The 22,160-nt window shown below is 35.3% G+C and overlaps 1 protein-coding gene across 1 annotated transcript; it reads left to right on the top strand.

Moving 5' to 3' along the window:
- Positions 1-2,414: 2,414 nt before the first annotated feature.
- Positions 2,415-3,905, top strand: LOC143611444 (NAC domain-containing protein 79-like). The gene is made up of 3 exons (XM_077085638.1): positions 2,415-2,596; positions 2,679-2,956; positions 3,307-3,905. The coding sequence occupies exons 1-3, from the start codon at positions 2,419-2,421 to the stop codon at positions 3,727-3,729; spliced, it is 879 nt and encodes a 292-aa protein (XP_076941753.1). The 5' UTR covers positions 2,415-2,418; the 3' UTR covers positions 3,730-3,905.
- Positions 3,906-22,160: the final 18,255 nt, after the last annotated feature.

Below are 22,160 nucleotides of genomic sequence, written 5' to 3' on the forward strand. Positions count from 1 at the left end.
TAATGCGTACGGATTAAATTCACTCAAGAAACTATTTATCTATTTAACTTAAATGAATTAACATCTGAAATAGAACTATAAATAATTTAATAACTATTATATAGTTATAAGCTTTTTCTTAGTTTTTTTATAAACATATATACATAAACATATATAAAAAAGTTATAAGATAAATTAAAAAATATTAAGAGAAGTTGTGGGAACAAGGAAATATTAAATATAATTGGTTTAGAAATTAACTATGAAATATACATTTTTTTACAATAAAATTACCTGTAGTATTTACATAAATTATTACATTTTATGTGATATAAATTTATTGGTGCTTGCATTTTATTAATCAAATATTTAAAGTTACATAACAAGTATTAACTTGCGTTCGGTATTTATATTATCTAAACAATAAATAACACTGTTAACTGAATATTACTAGACAAATAAAATCGTAAATCTATAAATAAATAAACATTCCGCATAAAGTTGGATGAAGATGAACTTGTAACCAAAAAAGGGAAACTGAATAAGAAATATCCCATACTAAAAACTAAAATATTTGATAAGGGGAGAAGGGTGCTAGCTCCACTAAGGTATCATAATCAATGTTTAAAAAACTGGTTTTTTTATTCGTATCGGAATCGGTTCAAAAATGGTATAATCGGTTAAACCGGGATGTATCGGAAGTTCAACTGGGTTGAATAATTTATCTTGTAATTCCATTTAAAAAATAGCTTTAACTCAAAAAATAACCCCAAAGTACATTAATAAACATCACATATTACACATGAACACTAATTGAGTTAAATAGGAAGTTTGTACTTTGTATACGAAATTAATCAATTACAAAAGATGTAAAGAAACCAACATTGGATTTGCAGGATACAAAAATGGTTGATTAACGAATTGTTGTGTACAGCGTTAAGAAATCATTTTTAAAAGATATGGGCCGCAATAAAATATCAAAAATCTCTTAGGTTTAAAACTGGTTTAGAGACCGAAGGTACGATGTTTTAGCAAAACATCCAAAAATACCGGGCTATGAATACCGGTTGTAATACCGAAATCCAGTATAACCGGTTCAACTGGCCGATGCATACCCGTTTTTAAAACATTGATCCTAATACGATAATACCCATCAATTCCTTAACGCAACCTCATTTACCCTATATACTACTCTAATTCACTTAAACACATGGAGGCACTCCACTAATCAACAACCCTAAAAGTTTTTTCTTTTCCTTAAAAAAAACTATTCCATTAAACTAAAAAAGTTTAATAATTCAAATAAAAAACATAAAAACGGATAACATAAATAACATTTAAATTAAAAAAAATAAAACAAAAAATTAATCCTCCACTTTGGATACGTCCAGATCAGAATCGTCTTGAGCGGGAGCAAGAGTCGGAGCAACAAATTGGCGATGATTTCTTAACATATCCCAGGCCGCTTAAAAACCCTTTTTATTGATAGAGTTTCGGTAGTCACACTGCACTTGTGAAAGCGCATCTTGTCCGGGCATCTCGGCAAGTGCCCGTACATAGAATCGGTGGAATTGACCAACTTTGTTTTTAAGATCATTCCACTTTGTGATGATTGGTGGACGGTACGATCGCAGGTACCTCAAAATTGAACATAAACTGTTTGAACCGCATGCCAAAATTGTTCTCTTGATGTGCCGTTGTCCGTTACGTACATCCAACCATTCGTCAACGCGACCTCACCGTCAAGCTCTCGTCGATGGTGCAACTCTATGAGGCATTTGAGAAAGATGAGTATAAGAGATAAGAAAGATGAGAATATGAGATAAGTAGAGAAGATGAATGTGTGAAATGAGATGATATTTATTTTGAGTTGTGTATGTAAAATTGCACGTGGTTGAAGATTAAATAGGAAAAAAGTTTTCTTTTTTTTTTTTTAATCCCAAAGCCCCAACGGTCAAAAAAAACAATCGGGTACTGTACCACAAATTATGGTACCCGAAATGGAGAATAGGTTGAAGACGGTGTTGACTATCGGTATGGTTACCCGCCGTCTCCCCCTATCGTTAATCACATAATGGTAATCAAAGTTTCCGTCACCATATATTTCATTAAAATCATTTTTTTTTGTCTTTCTTTGTTTTTAGTCTACCAACTGCTCGAGTTTGACACATGAGACGGTATGATATGTTTGTGGTACATGGTTCTTTTGTGTCCTTTTATTAACAAGCAACCTACTTGATAAATCATGCTTCAAAATAAAATATCATATACCGAGTCAAAAGTACAAAAATAAATATTAAATGAATACATAACCAAAGTAGTTTCATCAAACACGTTTCTCTACCAAAACGCTATTTATGTTCCTGTATTCGTCCCCCCCTCTTTACAAACATTTTACACACTTCAAAACTCACAAACTTTTGATCAAAAACACCAAAAATGGAACACACTTTTGATCATGAAGAACAAATTGACCTACCTCCCGGTTTCCGGTTTCATCCAACCGACGAAGAACTCATATCTCACTACCTTTATCCCAAGGTTTCCGAATTCAATTTCATGGCCCGAGCAATCGGAGAAGTTGATTTGAACAAAGTCGAGCCATGGGAGCTTCCATGTAAATAATATGTTCCTTAAATCATAATATTCCCCTGTTTTTACTCTGTTTTTTTTATCTTATTTATTTTTTGGGTTTGTAGGGAAGGCGAAACTCGGTGAGCAAGAATGGTTCTTTTTTTGTGTTCGTGACCGAAAGTACCCGACTGGGTCGAGGACGAACCGGGCTACGAGTGCAGGGTATTGGAAAGCCACAGGAAAAGATAAAGAAATTCACAAAGAGAAATCACTTGTGGGAATGAAGAAAACACTTGTTTTTTATAAAGGAAGAGCTCCTAAAGGCGAAAAAACCAATTGGGTGATGCATGAATATCGACTAGATGGGAAGCTTTCTGTAAACAACCTTGAGAAATCAAGCAAGGTATGAACATTAGCAAGTGTTTATTGCTAAATTATTATGATAGTTAGTTAAAAGATATAACATAAACTTGTATAAATAGTGATAAATAATAATCTTGTGAAATCTAGCAAAGGATGATCATCAAAATCCATTATCTTGGTTTATTATCATATAATAATCACTATACTTACAAGATATAATATAATTTAATTTGGTTTTGTTTTTTCATAATATTTTTATTATATACGTATGATAGTTAATAAATACTGCATTATATCTTACTGGGTTTTCATTATTTTATATGGTAATCATAAACTTACGTTCTTGTCTTATTTTTGTACGTTAGAATTCTAAACATGTTTTTTTTACAGGGTGAGTGGGTGATTAGCAGAATTTTTCACAAAAGTTCTGGTGGAAAAAAGATCCCAATTTCTGGATTGATGAAGATGAATAATCGAAACAAAAGCGAAAGCGAGTTTGGTTATGTAGATATGCCTCCATTAATGGAAATTTCAAGTGTCGATGGAGGATCAAGAACAGAGAATTCACACGTGACCTGCTTCTCCGAATCTGTAGAAGAACAAGATCCAAACAACGAAGCAGTGATCGGAAGCTGGACCTCAAGCACGATGGTTCCAAATATGGAAAGCTTGGACTCGGCATGGATGCAAGACCCGTCAATCTTGAAGATCTTTCTCGAGGCGAATAACGATGGGAATATGAAAACAGAAATGGTAGATTATGGTATGAATATGAGTGGACAAGTTGATCTTGATTGCATATGGAATTATTGAGCAGGAAGCCAAATAATTGGTAGTGAAAAGAGTATAGTAAAGGTGTTGATTTATGGTTTTCTTCTTAGGTTGATGTTTGTTAATACATTTTAGGATAATTGCAATGATTTGATAGAATCAAAGGATGATTATACCTTGTAAACAGTTAATATATCTTGGGTTTTTATTTATATTATATTTATTCTATGTGTAGATGTGATTTTCATAAACTATATACTTAATTTTTTTATTATCACACATTTAAAACACATAATGTTTGTTAGGTACAACCGAACTCCAGAGATCATGACTTCTCTATTATAATTGAATTATTTATAAATTGGTCTAGTTGGATTAATAAGATGGAGGATATCAATGTTTAACACTTTAATATGGATTAACACGACCGTATTCAAGAATCTTTTAAAATTTTAAGGCTAGGGACGAGTATTTTAAAGGGTTCTAAAATCATGTTTTTAATTATGTGATAAATAAGTTGAAAACTTTATCAATTGGGTTACATTTCTAGTTACCATTAAACATCGGGTTTGTGTGTTTTTCTACGGCCATCGAAGATCTTCATTTATAAACTCATGTGGCTGAAAACTATTAGGTAGCATACTTAGGGCTGCAAATGAACCAAACGAATACGAACAAGGTTTTCTTTATGTTCGTTCATTAAGGAAATAATGTGTTCATAAACGGTTCAAGAACACTTATCGAACGAAATTTCATGTTTGTGTTCGTTTGTTAAGGAAATGAACATGTTCACGAACGATTCACAAACATAAACGAACGTAAATAAAATTGACGGAGCCTAGATATTAAGGCTGATGCATTTGTCAATGTGAATAATGAGGAAGAAAATGAGAACAATACAAAAACAATATGAAAATATGGGTTACTATTTTATATTAGGGTTAATAAATTAAAAAATATAAAATGGTTAGATTACATATACAAATGAACATGAACACATTACCGAACGTTCACGAACACAATTGAATGGATGGAGGCTCTATTCATGTTAATTTGTTTAACTAATTGAACATAATTTCTTATTCATGTTCGTTCATTTATAAACGATCGAGTATAGATGCACTTTTCACCAAACGTTTCACGCACTGTTTGTTGGATGTGTAGTTTATGTACAACCCTAAACATACCCATTATCTAAAACCAATCCCAAGCTAACCCTCAAACCGACTTCAATATCAAGAACAATTCTATTTATTTATATTTTTACTAATTTCAAATTTATAACAACTTCAAAAATACTATTTATAATCTTTTTAAACTACATTATATTGTATTTCATTTCAACAAGTAAACAAATGTCGGGTACGCTTCAGGTAATCAAATGTGTTTACCTAATATCATGTACGTCTCAAACTTACGAGAAGTTTTATAATTAATTTATAACAGATGTCACGCATGAACGAACACCTATCATTTTAACCATCCTGAATGTTAACGATTCGTTTTTCCTCTACAAATTCGAGTTTTTCAACTAATACTTTAATTTGGCATTATCCTTAATGAGAATGTCAAAGGTAATTAAAAAGATTATATTGGTAGGCCAACAACCAAGTAGCTTTGATGGACTCAATAGGATCGATGACATAAGTTGAGAGATGTGTAGTAACTATAGGGGTATGGTACAAAACCCGGTTCTACGACCCTAAATTTATTATGTTTGGCTTATTTCATTACATGGACTAATACGATGTTATTGGGCCGAGGGGGTTTTGTGGAGGTAACCCTAACTGGGCTAGGCCCATTAGGGTACCATGATGGTGGCCATGAGACTCTATATAAGGAGGTCTCCACCTCCTTATCATGGGGCATGCTCAGTAAGAGCCACCACCACTTTTTGTGTCTGTGAACAAGAAATCCTCAGGATATCTTAGCAGTCGCCTCCACACCCCCGAAACCATTGCAGGTCACGGCATTGCAGGTCGCCGGCGCTTCCGCAGAAGGAGAAGAAGATCAAGACGTGGTTCGTTCATCTCGAAAATCCGTGGAAGCATCGTCAAGGATCAGGTTAGATTCGTTTCGTGTTTCGACATTGGCGCCATCCGTGGGACGTCAACGAACTGCCCTACGATCTTCATCTCGGCTACCAGATCTCTCCCAAGAAAAACGCAGATCTGGAAGTTTACAGAAAAAGGCTTCAAAGCTTGTTCTATTTAAAGCTCAAAAGATCCATAGATCTAAAAAGAGGCTTCCAGATCTGGGCAAGAAGGAAAATCCGTGATTCGAATGATCAGATCTCCGAATCTGTAAATCTGTGATTCAGGATCTCCGAATCTGCGATGGTTTTAAATCTGCTCCGAATCTTCAGATCAGTCCAGATCTGATTTACAGATCTAGGTCTAGATTACAGACCTGGATTTTAGGTCTAAGTTGCAGATCTGACTCTTAAATTGCAGATCCAGAAGTTACTAGACTTCCGCCGCCATGTACGCACGCCCGGGGGTTCTCACTCCGCAGCCGTGCATGTGCCGCTGCGGAAACCACCATCTGGGTTTTGCGCAAGAGACCTCCGCCATGCACACGCACTTGCGAGTCACCACTCTATCGCCGTGCATGCGCGCATCAGGCTACGCGCCAAAACTTCAAGGTTGGGAATCCTCCTAATATCCCATATGGCTACGCGCCAAGGTTGGGAATCCTCCTAATATCCCATATGGCTACGCGCCAAACTTCAAGGTTGGGAATCCTCCTAATATCCCATACGGCTACGCGCCAAACTTCAAGGTTGGGAATCCTCCTAATATCCCATACGGCTACGCGCCAAACTTCAAGGTTGGGAATCCTCCTAATATCCCATATGGCTACGCGCCAAACTTCAAGGTTGGGAATCCTCCTAATATCCCATATGGCTACGTGCCAAGGGTGGGAATCCTCCTAATATCCCATACGGCTACGCGCCAAACTTCAAGGTTGGGAATCCTCCTAATATCCCATATGGCTACGCGCCAAGGTTGGGAATCCTCCTAATATCCCATATGGCTACGCGCCGAACTTCAAGGTTGGGAATCCTCCTAATATCCCATATGGCTACGCGCCGAACTTCAAGGTTGGGAATCCTCCTAATATCCCATATGGCTACGCGCCGAACTTCAAGGTTGGGAATCCTCCTAATATCCCATATGGCTACGCGCCGAACTTCAAGGTTGGGAATCCTCCTAATATCCCATATGGCTACGCGCCGAACTTCAAGGTTGGGAATCCTCCTAATATCCCATATGGCTACGCGCCGAACTTCAAGGTTGGGAATCCTCCTAATATCCCATATGGCTACGCGCCAAACTTCAAGGTTGGGAATCCTCCTAATATCCCATATGGCTACGCGCCAAACTTCAAGGTTGGGAGTCCTCCTAATATCCCATATGGCTACGCGTCAAACGACAAGGTTGGGAGTCCTCCTAATATCCCATATGGCTACGCGCCAAACTGCAAGGTTGGGAATCCTCCTAAGATCCCATATGGCTACACGCCAAACTTAGGGGTTGGGAATCCTCATACCATATGTTCACGCATCACATGTGCTCACGCATATTACACATGCTTACGCATCACATGCTCGCACATGTCACAGTCTACACGCACGCGCACGCAATATCTGCGCGTGGCGCATAACACAAAACCAAAGTCTACGCGCACGTGCATGCTACATCTGCACGTGGCGCGTGACATAAAGTAGCCCGTAAGTCGCCTCACGCGCTGGCTTTATTATTCACAGCCCATAAGACGCCTCGCGCGCAAGCTGTTATTATTCTTACAGCCCGTAAGTCGCCTCACGCGCTGGCTTTATTATTCACAGCTCATAAGACGCCTCGCGCGCAAGCTGTTATTATTCTTACAGCCCGTAAGTCGCCTCACGCGCTGGCTTTATTATTCACAGCTCATAAGTCACCTCGCGCGCAAGCTGTTATTATTCTTACAGCCCGTAAGTCGCCTCACGCGCTGGCTTTATTATTCACAGCTCATAAGACGCCTCGCGCGCAAGCTGTTATTATTCTTACAGCCCGTAAGTCGCCTCACGCGCTGGCTTTATTATTCACAGCTCATAAGACGCCTAAAGCGCAATCTGTTATTATTCTTACAGCCCGTAAGTCGCCTCACGCGCTGGCTTTAGTATTCACAGCTCATAAGACGCCTCGCGCGCAAGCTGTTATTATTCTTACAGCCCGTAAGTCGCCTCACGCGCTGGCTTTATTATTTACAGCTCATAAGACGCCTCGCGCGCAAGCTGTTATTATTCTTACAGCCCGTAAGTCGCCTCACGCGCTGGCTTTATTATTTACAGCTCATAAGACGCCTCGCGCGCAAGCTGTTATTATTCTTACAGCCCGTAAGTCGCCTCACGCGCTGGCTTTATTATTTACAGCTCATAAGACGCCTCGCGCGCATGCTGTTATTATTCTTACAGCCCGTAAGTCGCCTCACGCGCTGGCTTTATTATTTACAGCTCATAAGACGCCTCGCGCGCAAGCTGTTATTATTCTTACAGCCCGTAAGTCGCCTCACGCGCTGGCTTTATTATTCTCAAAGCTCGTAAGACGCCTCTCGCGTGCAGGCTTTTATTATTCTTAGCTCGTAAGACGCCTCATGCGCAGGCTTTATTATGCTACAGCTTGTAAGACGCCCCTCACGCGCAGCCTTTTATTATTCTCAGCTCGTAAGACGCCTCTCGCGCGCAGGCTTTATTATTGTCTTAGCTCGTAAGTCGCCACTCGCGCAGGCTCTATTATTATAGCTCGTAAGTCGCCCCACGCGCCAGCTTCATTATTCTACAAGCTCGTAAGTCGCCTCGCGCGCCAGCTTCTTTATTATTACAGCTCGTAAGTCGCCTCGCGCGCCAGCTTCTTTATTATTACAGCTCGTAAGTCGTCTCACGCGCCAGCTCAATTATTATTCTTATAGCTCATAAGACGCCTCTCGCGCGCAAGCTTTATTACTTTCACAGCTTGTAAGTCGCCTCACGCGCCAGCTCAATTATTATTTTCAAAGCTCATAAGACGCCTCTCGCGCGCAAGCTTTTATTTCACAGCTCGTAAGTCGCCTCACGCGCCAGCTCAATTATTATTCTCAAAGCTCATAAGATGCCTCTCGCGCGCAGACTTTTATTATTCTAAGCTCGTAAGACGCCTCTCGCGCGCAGGCATTATTATTATTTTAGCTCGTAAGTCGCTTCTCGCGCCAGCTCCATGATTATTTTAGCTCGTAAGTCGCTTCTCGCGCCAGCTCCATTATTATTATAGCTCGTAAGTCGCCTCACGCGCGAGCTTCATTATTATTATAGCTCGTAAGTCGCCTCACGCGCGAGCTTCATTATTATTATAGCTTGTAAGTCGCCTCGCGCGCAGGCTTTTATTACAACATGTCACCATCATGAAGAAAGCCTCTCAAAACTCAGACAATAAAGACAAGGCCAAAGAAAAGGGAAAAAACCGCCTCACACCTTATAAAGTCCAGCGCTCCACCTAGACGCTTGCGCGCCCAGGAGCAACACTGGACTTGGGGGGGCTTGTAGGGGTATGGTACAAAACCCGGTTCTACGACCCTAAATCTATTATGTTTGGCTTATTTCATTACATGGACTAATACGATGTTATTGGGCCGAGGGGGTTTTGTGGAGGTAACCCTAACTGGGCTAGGCCCATTAGGGTACCATGATGGTGGCCATGAGACTCTATATAAGGAGGTCTCCACCTCCTTATCATGGGGCATGCTCAGTAAGAGCCACCACCACTTTTTGTGTCTGTGAACAAGAAATCCTCAGGATATCTTAGCAGTCGCCTCCACACCCCCGAAACCATTGCAGGTCACGGCATTGCAGGTCGCCGGCGCTTCCGCAGAAGGAGAAGAAGATCAAGACGTGGTTCGTTCATCTCGAAAATCCGTGGAAGCATCGTCATGGATCAGGTTAGATTCGTTTCGTGTTTCGACAGTAACCAACTCCTCTTAAATTAGAAAACGAAAAATAACTATACTCCTTTTATATGTAATCATTTAATCTGATTTGTTTAAAAGTATAATCACCCTTCTTGCAATTTTAGACTATGTGCCTCATCATCGTCTTAAACATGTTTGCTATCGAATGAATTATTTAGACTAATTAACACGAGTTTGCTCTCAAATTGCTATCAAATGAATTATCACCCCTAAAAACACGTACTAATTAACACGATTTTGCTCTCAAATTGATTATTAGACTATCACCTCTAAACACACGTACAAACACGTCCAATTAACTGACATATTAAAAATTTATTTGCCATTCAAGTAATTGAAGATATTTTTCTATAATGAAATTTGAAAATATGAGATTACAAATGTAGCTATTCCTTTCTTATCATGAGCACACATTAGGTAAATTGTTTACGTAAGTTTAATTTATTTTTATTTTTTTTAAACAAAATTCCACGCTTACATTACACGTGTAAAGACTCAAACCCACAGGAAAACCTTTGTAACGGATGACACTATATCACTAGACCCTTAGACCATGAGTAAGTAAATTTCATTTTATAGTGTTTTTTCTACTAGAAAATAATATTTCTGATATTGAAATATTGACGATAAATGGTAAGTAAAAATCAATAAAAGTGCATAACGGCCATGCATAAAGAACAACGGAACGCCTTTTTCTTTTGTCGAGAAAATAATTTTTATATAAATTAAAATAATATCAAAAAGATGAAAACCAATTATTTGAAAAGGAACAAAAGGATAAACAAGATTGTTGGACGAACTAATTAGCTATAAATGTTGCAAACGTAAGTGATATCTACTTCTGTAGTCTTGAATAAAACAATTTAAACAAAAAAAATTATAACAGCTTTGATTCCAAAAAGTTAATTAGTTAGTACATAACGATATCGTTAATGATCATATGCTAAAATGGCTGAAGTGTGACACACAAAGACTTCAATTTAAAAAGGCGAAGATTATGGCTTCAAGTCTTATGTATGAAAAAAATAATAAATAAATAAGAGGTTTCAGGTTGGGTCATGAAGTTTTTTCACCTACGATGAATTTCCTTCTAATGATGAAATAAAATGATTGAGTAGATCAATGAATCGTCAGTGATCCATAAATAAACGTTAAAAAGAATAGATAACGACATCCACAAGTTTTGCAAGAATTTGCAGTAGTTTTTTTGCCGTTCAAATATATATATATATATATATAAGTCATGGGCAAATTAAGACACCTCTTTTTTAAGTAATTTACAACTTATAATGCATAATGCACACATTATATAGCATGTAAAATAAGGACAAACTTGTCCATTAAAAAATATGCCTATAAATAGTTACAACATTATCCCCACAACTTTACTCAACTTTTGTAAATTTAAGAAATAGTTACAACTCTAGATCTTCATCTTTACCAATGTATTTCTTTTAAATACAATTGTTAACCAACTTCCCACCAACGATTTTCCAGTGGCCGTAACTTTTTCATGTGTTAATATTCTTTTAAGAAAATTACACAATAAAAATGAGCATTTTATTGTCTTTAATTTGGGTATGGTATTGCTAAAGTATATTCCAATTAAAATTAGGATGTTACGTATGGGTGTTCACAATTCGGTTTTAACAGCTTCTAAGTTAAGCAATAAGTCAAACCGTCGACTCATATTTTTTCATTGAAAACCGAAACTGAATTGTTGAAAATTCAAACTGAATCGTTATTAATGGTTTGGTTTCGCACATTGAGCTTCAACAATAAGTTTACCGACGGGCCTGGTTTTATATGACCAATTTTCATTATAAAGCATAAACCAAACCATTGGCTATAGTTTGAACATTCTGAAACCAGCTAACCAAAAGTGATGATTGGTTTAAAAGTTTTTAAGGTTTCAAACGAACCTTGAACATCTGTAATTTTTACATGATTACTAGAATTTTCGTTCCCCGCCGCATCGCACGACCATCCGTCTCTACTATATATAATGTAGCACTCATGAGCAAATTAAGACACTAGGTTTTTAAGTAATTTACAATATTCAAAACTTTATGTACACCCTATAAAGCATGTAGCATAGGGGCAAAGTTGCCCACTACAAAATATGTTTTACGTAAATTCAATTTGTTAGAAAATAGTTACAAAATTGGCCCTTAAACTTTACTAACCTTTTATAAATTTAAGAAATTGTTACAACTTTTACCCCTCATCTTTACTCATGTATTTGGCAGGTTTATATATTTTCTTATTTTTCTTCTATATCTCTAAATATATTACGTTTAAGGAAAAAACAGAGCTTATCGATGCATCGTACTTATTTTTGTCGACGTTTCCATATAAAAATTTTTCAATACCGAGGTACGGTTTATAATGTACAAGTCACTAAAGTATTAATATACAATTCAAATATGTAACTATAAATCAATAAAATGTTTAAACACATAAATATGCATTAAAGTACAACCCATGTTCTGTTTTAGTTTATAAATTCTGAAATTATAAATTCAGTCCTCCATTTATACAACTTACATTACAAAAACGAAGTAATAAAATCAACTCAAATTAATGTTGTACAAATTTGTAACGGCTTCACAAAAACGTGGGCATAACCGTTAGCAACGGGTTTTCGTCGAAAACTGAAAACGACCGGCCAGAAGTTAATGAAAAAAATCAACCGTGAAATCAAGCCATTAACCAGCTTGAACGGTTTTACGGTTTTAAATCAAATAACGAACACCCATAAACTTATTTACATGATTACCAAGGTTTGTGTTTCCCGCTGCATCGTGCGGGCACCCGCCTAGTATATACATACATACATAGGGGAAGTATAGAATAAAAACTCATTTGAGTTGTGAAAACCCATGAAAACCCTATGTACCATAGTTTTTTTTTGCACACGTAATATATGTTGTAACATTTAATACAAAACATCGAAACATGAAAAAAATTGTTTTGCTATTTTTTAACATTGTTTTATATGTTTTCGGGAATGAGAAAAAGTTATATTTATATTTACATTTTTTATTAACTTTAAAATTGTGGACCACATGATTCAAACTTTAATTAAAAACATGTGGTTAAAATGAGTTTTTAGAGTTTTCACAACTCAAGTGGATTTTTATTTTAACCTAACCCTACATGCATACATACATATACATATATATATATTACAAAAATCATTTTTATTTTAGCCTTTTGAAATGGTTAAAAAACAGTTTTCTAAAAATCTAAATCCAAACTTTTCAAAATGGCTTTTAAAGTTTTCAAACGCAAACCCAAACAAGCCGCACTTAATGGACACATGTTGCTATAAGATTTAAACCTTTTAGTTTTTATATTTTACTATAAATCAAATTTAAAAAGTATTGTAAATGGGTTAAAAATGGCATTTCTGTTAGGGACATATGGTTACTTTTAGTTTTAAACAACTTGATATATAAATCTTTAAAGACATCTTCAAAAGAAAATAATAATAATAACAAAAACAAAAAACAAAGGAAAAAGAAAGTAACACTTAGCACATATGCACGTAACGCCTTTAAGTCAATAATTCATGAAAAAACGGCATCTAGTTTCGGAAATAGCAAATAGCACAAAGCTTATTAGTGATCCTCAATGAAGAAACTTAGCTTGTCTAACTTTATATATCTTTTAAAGTTAATTTTTGGGTCGTTTAAAATAATAATAATAATAACTTTTTTTTCAAATTTAAATATTATTCCAACTATTTCTAGCACCATTATTTCTTATTTGACATCAAAACAACTTTACTAAATTAAATCATGTCTCTTATATTTTCCAAAAGTGAAATATATATCAATATGAAAAACTCATGAATCTATTTACCTCCAAATTTGTTTTTGGTTGATTAAATATGATTATGCCTCAAACCCTAAAAAGTAAAAACAAAGACAACTCATTATTGTTTAACCATCATGATTATGCAACAAACCCTAATTACGATATTTATTAAATATATAAAGGATGCATTTATTCTTAAAGAAAGGTTTGATTAAGTAAAGTCTTTGGTGTTTGCTAGCTTGTGTTCATTTCTTCTTCATGCATAGCAAGGGAACGCATTTCTTGAAATGAAGTGAACAAATTACCATAAATGGAGTTCTTCCCACTACACTAATTTTCGAACACGTAGTAGCTTGATTCTCTTCCAACTGTTTCACGATGTGTTGATTTGTTCCCCGAACTTTAAGTGAGAAAAGTGGACCGGTTAAGTTGGTTGTCCCGAAATGGATACACAAGTGCACATTCATCAGCCAATAGAGAATAATGAAATACTCGTCTATAAACCTATGAGTGTTCACTAACCATGTTAGGGTTCACTGGGGATCCAGACAACGCGTATAGATTATATAAATTTAAACTTCCGTTACTTATTCAGTTATTTGTCCATATTTATACGTGTGAACGTGCTATTTATGGTATAATATTGCAAATTAGTACTAAGGTAGTGTTTGATATGCAAGAATGACAGGAGAAATGAAATGATTCATTGTGTGAGAATGAAAAAATGGTGTTTGATTACACATGGAATCTCATTCCATCAATTCCTTCCCCCCTCCTTTTTTTTTCTTTTCATTCCTTTTTCACCCTATTTTCTTAACAACACTACCACCTAACAACACCCACCACCACTACCATCGGCATCACCACCAACTTCGCCTCCTCCACCCCCACCTTACCACCAGTGTTACCACCGCAACCACCGTTGCCAACAACGTCGCCGTAACCACCGCAACCATTGTCATTGCTGCTGCCTGACCGTCACCACCACCACCGTCGTTTCCTGCCCACCACCGCCTACCATTGCCACCCTGCGGCCTAACCGTGCCTTCCACCACCAGGCCACAAATAAAGATAGGCTACAAGAATCTTCATAAACATCGTGTTGGGATTTGCAATTTGCAAGCATATAAATAAAAAAAAAACCCCCTAAAATAACAGTCACATAGACTTTTTTTTTAACGGTCAATGAATTCTCTAAATAGGCCACTGGCTAAATTCACCATATCGGAATACACCTGTCTTTTGATCCGGGGAAAACCTCACCTAAGGTCAATGCTCGTGAACCCATTCAGTTCAAGGATCTAATTACTAGCAAACGCCATCTACTCGCATAGTCTCCTATCATCATCTGGGTGTCGTTGAAACTAAATGATGAAAGCAAAAATCAAACCTGAGTCGCAAATCTTCTATTTTACCTGTTTTATTATACTACTGTTAGACCCAATTTCTTTCATCATAAATTTAACTGCATTATTAATATAAAAGAGAATAGTTATTATATGCTTTTATATAAAGAAAACTGATAATCATATTCATGATATTTTTTTTGTTAACGCTAACACAGGAGTTGTTTAGTTTAATCAGATTTGAATTAGATAGATTTGACCTAATCAGACAACCTCCTCTTTTCCATTCAGTATAAATCATATGATAAACGATTCAGACCCAATTTTACCTATTCAGATGTTTTTCTTTTTGGAATCAAATAGACTCAACTCTGATCGAATCAGATATTCACCTCTTAATTAATGGTTTCATTCAAATGTAAACACAAACCCTCTTAGATTATATTTTTAGTATTAAAAGATTTATTAAGGTAGCCAACATCAAAAAGTGACCAACGAAGCTGTAGGGCATGGGTCACATTTTATTAAAAAATAAAACAAAATAAACGCTAACGATTCTCTCGTTATTAATGGGAAATATTATACTACGATACCGTTTACAAAATGGAATCAAATGAATATAAAATACAAATGTTCATATTCTAAAATTGATTCGAAACGGTGTCTTTAGAGGTACCTTAACGGGTCTCCAAATAATATGCTCGTCTTGAGTTTTCATCACATTTGGTCTTCGACTAACCTCGAATCGTGTATTCTTGAACAATCTTTTGTATAGTCTTTAGCGAGAGCTTGATCTGCATCTTCTTGTATGGCGAGTGCTTGAGCCATGCTTTCTTGTACGATCCTTTGCTATAAGAACGAACAAACTAATGTTGACGGTTGTGGCTGAAAATTCGTGGTCAACACGGGTTTCTTAAAACAGATTTCGGGCCTCTACTAAAGAGTCCGTCTGTCTCTCAAAGTACAACCAAAGTAGTATTAATGCCGGAAAAGGCCACGCGCCCGAGGTACACTGGATAGTTTAGTGTATTAGAAATTGGAAAGATGAATTTGAGTTTAGAGAGTACCCCTCTTTAACTATTCTTGGAAGAAAGAAATATATTGTGTTTCTTTGGTCCGTGTGATTAATAGTAAAGCTTATGGTTTATTTCATCCATAAAATGAACCTTCATGTTCATTATATAAGCACATAAACCATAAATTCTATATTCATTAATCATGCCATAAACAAGAGTTGATTGACATATTAAAATATAATTAAAAAAGACTCTTGAGATCTTATGAAACGTTCTTGATAGGTCATATGAACTATCAATTTGAAGATAAGTTAGTATTGATCATGATGATTAGTAGCGTAGCATTGTTTACATTCGATATCTCATTCATTAATTAGTACATTAGTAAAAACATATTTTTACTAAATGTTCCAACATAATCCGTTACTTCTTAGTTTACCCTTGAACTCAAAATGTAATCTGGTAGCACACATTTACTATATGACTATATCTCGCCAAATGGATCCATAACGTAAGTGACATACTTCATGTGAATTTTTGATGGATTGATTAATAATCTAATCATATATGCTTTTCTTGTCCGATTAATTGCAAGGGATTATGCAGTATTTGATTGACTTCCTTCTTTAATATACATGCAAGGATCGAATTTTCGAAAGACGCTCAAGCAAATATGTCTATTCTTTATTGCAAGTTACAAGCTCACAAGATAACATATTACGAATGTAATTTTAGTCAGATCACGGTCATTACTTAAAAGTTATCATAGCTCTAGGTTTCTTTAATGCGTACTCATGATGATGACATAACGCCACAATTACGGGTTTTCTTATGATGAGTAATAACTATATGTTGATAAGTCATGGCTATCCTTGAGTTTTGGTCGATCACAACTTTTTTTTAAATAGCTATTTTTTCCACCTTATTTTATTTCTATGTCTTAAGCGAGACTAGAACTTACAATCATATCAGTGTTGTAAAAGTCGTATTCCAAGGTCTTAGAATCGGCGATTCCAAGGTCCTCGGACATCAACCTTGCCGCTTTTTCCCAACTCGGCCACCATTACTCGCCAAGGTCCAACTCGGTCAAAAGTCGGAGTACTCGGGATTACTCGGCCTCCAAGGTCCACTCGGTCACCAATTTTTTTAAGTAAAATGCTAAAAATAACAACAAAACATGATTTTTTGAATTATGTTTTTTTTCATATGAATTATGTTTATTTTAACGTGAATTATGTTTGTCTTAACATATATATAATATCCCAACAATTATTTTATGTTATTTTTTCTTGTCCGAGTACTCCCCGAGTACTCTGAGTACTCCCTCCAAGGGGGTCCGCTGCCTAGGGACCGCCTAACGAGTTTTACAATATTGAATCATATCATTTGATTGAAGGTAATATGTCTGTCACTAGATCCACATTCATATAATGTTGATAGGCTAGTGTCACAACTAAGTAATGGCCTTGATTCTCTATGTTTGGACTCATCGTTAATTTCACTTTTAATCAAAATTGCTAATGAGCCTGAAAAGAAAATATTAAACAAATTAGCAAGAAAGTTTAGTGTATTTAATCCCAAATGATTATGTGCTTACATGTGAGGATTCGCTTTACAATATATGTATAATTGAGGTGATATCATCATGGGATAGGAAATGGTTCCTCTCTTCTCTTGATCGAATCTTCTAAAGAAAGAAAAAAAATGTTAGGTGGATCATAGGGCAATAATAGACAAAATAAAGTGTGTTGTTACGTGTTCTTCATCGTAAAAAAATAAAGGTTGATCATTAACAACATTGAGAACTTAAAAGTATATTGCTAATCAATGAAGAGGTGATCATCACCTTGTTACTGATAATGATGTTGCAACGAGTTCTACCGGATAAAGAACATGATTTTGTGAGTACAAACACGTGAGAAGTGAGTTAACGTAAGTTGAGTAAGTTAATATTCATCTAAACCACTCATTGTGTTAATTATTTCACGCCATAATATGTATTGCGCTTTTAAACTCTTTACGGGTTGTTTTCGATCGACCAAAAGTTCTTCAAATGAATTGTTTCTTGACAAAAAGGAGTTTTAGAAAGTGATTATAAAACTTAAAAATAAGATATCCGGTCTCTAGGTTTTACATGCATCTTGGTTGAAGACCATAAATGAACACAAATTACTTAACTTTGAGCCACTATATATTTATGTTCATGTGGTTGTGCATCTCTTACTCTTTAACGTTTTAAATCTTTTTCATACAAGTTTTTCATAATAGACTCACAAGAGTCGGAACACCATTATGGCGATATTTAACAATGGTTGAGTTTCCTCTATAGTTCCACATGAGAAATCAATACGAATATAGTCTACATGTCCAATAATTAAACAATGAGCTGGAAGTCTTTTTGAATTTCGTTTGGACCATGGTGGCCAGCGCTCCTACGATTATAGAAGCATGACTGATGTATAAAACATGTCGGGGTAGGTTATTAAACATCACATAGTTAAGGTGGGGTCCACCCACTTTGAATTTGTGTGAATGAAAAGGTGATTGATTAATTATCACATGGTTCCTAATAGGGGTGTCATTCATGTCGGTTTGACGGGTTGATAGGTTTTAGGTTGGCGGGTTAGCGTGCTAAGATTCTTCAACTCTAACCCAATCCATTTTTTTATTCGTGTCTTTTCGTGTCGACCCATTTAAATTCATGTCGTGTTCGGGTTGTGTTTGAGGTCAACCCATTTTACATTCATATACGAGTATCAGTAATACCTATTGACTTGGTAATAAATTAAACAATTAAATATTCTTATTCATAAAAACTTGTTAATAATTTGTGAATAAATATAATTGTTTTTGTGTATTTATATCTCATTCTCAATTAACAAACTTAGGTTCACATATTTAGCTCAAGACAAGAACAAACGAATGAAATAACTAGAGAATGGATAGTTAGAACTAATAAAACGAAAATGTTGTAAGTAAAAAGTAGATAAAAATAGTATAAAAAAGAAATTAGTTTTACTTTTAAAAGTTAATTAATATATGAAAAATAAAAAATGTATGTATTTAACTTTAAAATTTAAAACTTATTATCTCTAAAATTAAAATACTAACTTCTCTAAAATTGTTAAACGGGTTAACATGTCAACCCACTTTTTAATGTGTTGGGTCCGAGTTGACCTGTTTTTTAAACGTGACCGTTCGGGTTGACCTGTTTAAGAAAACGGGCTGTGTCAGCCGATCGACCCAAAACCTATATTTTTTCATGTCGGAATTCGGGTCGTGTCAGGAATTGACACCCCTAGTTCCTAAACAATTAATTATTTCTTATTTATCTTATCATCCTTGAGACCTTGATAACTTTTTAAGGTTGTATACACGCGTGTTGTGCGCTTTTGTCAACAAATTGAATGTATTTAGACATTGGAATGCACATTTACAACCCGAAATACAAACTATTTTTTTGGTTTCTTAAATTAACCTAATTTATTGGAAGCATGAATATGTGTATCGATAAGTTTGAAAAGAAGAAAATTCTGATTTACCAAATATGTGTTAAAAGTACAATAGAGAAATTAACGTTTACCGGTTTGTTTCAGTGTATGGACAAATACATGCATCATGTAGATATAGAAGAAGCATGATGTAAGCTTGAAAAAAGAGAGTGGTGCAATTATTATACGAGGCTCCAAATCCATATGATGTCATTATTTGTTACGTACACGTAAGTATGTATGTTTCAAATCTCAAATTACAAATCTGGATATAAACAATTTCGTTATTCAAGGAGTTGGGATTTGATAGAGTTTTTTTTTTAATATATATACATCGAACTTGATTGAAATATTGGCTAACAACAAGTTCTAATGTTTTGTGGGGTGTTTGGGCCTTTGTTCTTTATGTTGTTGTATTGCGGTTCTAGCCGGTGTCTTTAGAGGTACCTTAACGGGTCTCCAAATAATATGCTCGTCTTGAGTTTTCATCACATTTGGTCTTCGACTAACCTCGAATCGTGTATTCTTGAACAATCTTTTGTATAGTCTTTAGCGAGAGCTTGATCTGCATCTTCTTGTATGGCGAGTGCTTGAGCCATGCTTTCTTGTACGATCCTTTGCTATAAGAACGAACAAACTAATATTGACGGTTGTGGCTGAAAATTCGTGGTCAACACGGGTTTCTTAAAACAGATTTCGGGCCTCTACTAAAGAGTCCGTCTGTCTCTCAAAGTACAACAACCAAAATAGTATTAATGCCGGAAAAGGCCACGCGCCCGAGGTACACTGGATAGTTTAGTGTATTAGAAATTGGAAAGATGAATTTGAGTTTAGAGAGTACCCCTCTTTAACTATTCTTGGAAGAAAGAAATATATTGTGTTTCTTTGGTCCGTGTGATTAATAGTAAAGCTTATGGTTTATTTCATCCATAAAATGAACCTTCATGTTCATTATATAAGCACATAAACCATAAATTCTATATTCATTAATCATGCCATAAACAAGAGTTGATTGACATATTAAAATATAATTAAAAAAGACTCTTGAGATCTTATGAAACGTTCTTAATAGGTCATATGAACTATCAATTTGAAGATAAGTTAGTATTGATCATGATGATTAGTAGCGTAGCATTGTTTACATTCGATATCTCATTCATTAATTAGTACATTAGTAAAAACATATTTTTACTAAATGTTCCAACATAATCCGTTACTTCTTAGTTTACCCTTGAACTCAAAATGTAATCTGGTAGCACACATTTACTATATGACTATATCTCGCCAAATGGATCCATAACGTAAGTGACATACTTCATGTGAATTTTTGATGGATTGATTAATAATCTAATCATATATGCTTTTCTTGTCCGATTAATTGCAAGGGATTATGCAGTATTTGATTGACTTCCTTCTTTAATATACATGCAAGGATCGAATTTTCGAAAGACGCTCAAGCAAATATGTCTATTCTTTATTGCAAGTTACAAGCTCACAAGATAACATATTACGAATGTAATTTTAGTCAGATCACGGTCATTACTTAAAAGTTATCATAGCTCTAGGTTTCTTTAATGCGTACTCATGATGATGACATAACGCCACAATTACGGGTTTTCTTATGATGAGTAATAACTATATGTTGATAAGTCATGGCTATCCTTGAGTTTTGGTCGATCACAACTTTTTTTTAAATAGCTATTTTTTCCACCTTATTTTATTTCTATGTCTTAAGCGAGACTAGAACTTACAATCATATCAGTGTTGTAAAAGTCGTATTCCAAGGTCTTAGAATCGGCGATTCCAAGGTCCTCGGACATCAACCTTGCCGCTTTTTCCCAACTCGGCCACCATTACTCGCCAAGGTCCAACTCGGTCAAAAGTCGGAGTACTCGGGATTACTCGGCCTCCAAGGTCCACTCGGTCACCAATTTTTTTAAGTAAAATGCTAAAAATAACAACAAAACATGATTTTTGAATTATGTTTTTTTTCATATGAATTATGTTTATTTTAACGTGAATTATGTTTGTCTTAACATATATATAATATCCCAACAATTATTTTATGTTATTTTTTCTTGTCCGAGTACTCCCCGAGTACTCTGAGTACTCCCTCCAAGGGGGTCCGCTGCCTAGGGACCGCCTAACGAGTTTTACAATATTGAATCATATCATTTGATTGAAGGTAATATGTCTGTCACTAGATCCACATTCATATAATGTTGATAGGCTAGTGTCACAACTAAGTAATGGCCTTGATTCTCTATGTTTGGACTTATCGTTAATTTCACTTTTAATCAAAAACACCCTGAATCACTCTCTAAATTATAAAAACAGCCCTCACATAAATTAAACACAATTGTGAATATATAATATAATATTTTTTTTAAAATGTAACAAGCACTATATTAAAGTTGATAGAAATTTGAGATTATTAAAATTATAAGTATGTTAGAAGTGTAGTTAACCTTTTTTTTTTTTAATATTTTCAACTTGTTTTTGCGTGAGTTTAAGTTCCAATTTCAAGTATTGGCCAATGGGGAATTTTAATTTAATCACATAATTAAAACCATAAGCATGTATGGTTGCGAACCCCGATGTGTAACGTCTAATAGTGCTCAATGGGTGTTTGGGGTTAACTTTATGATCCTAAATCCTTGATTTTGATAGAATCTAGTATCCTGAATACTAATAATAATTAACTGATAATTTCTCTTTGATTTTGACTTATCTTTGCAAGTAACCGTTGTGGACTTAGTCCATACTGATGACTCGGTAGCTAGCTGATGAAAAACACGTGAGGCATAACCCCA

Source organism: Bidens hawaiensis, unplaced genomic scaffold (assembly GCF_021521415.1).
Source record: "Bidens hawaiensis isolate Kalapana, Puna unplaced genomic scaffold, B.hawaiensis_p1.1 tig00031118_1, whole genome shotgun sequence".
Taxonomy (NCBI): domain Eukaryota; kingdom Viridiplantae; phylum Streptophyta; class Magnoliopsida; order Asterales; family Asteraceae; genus Bidens; species Bidens hawaiensis.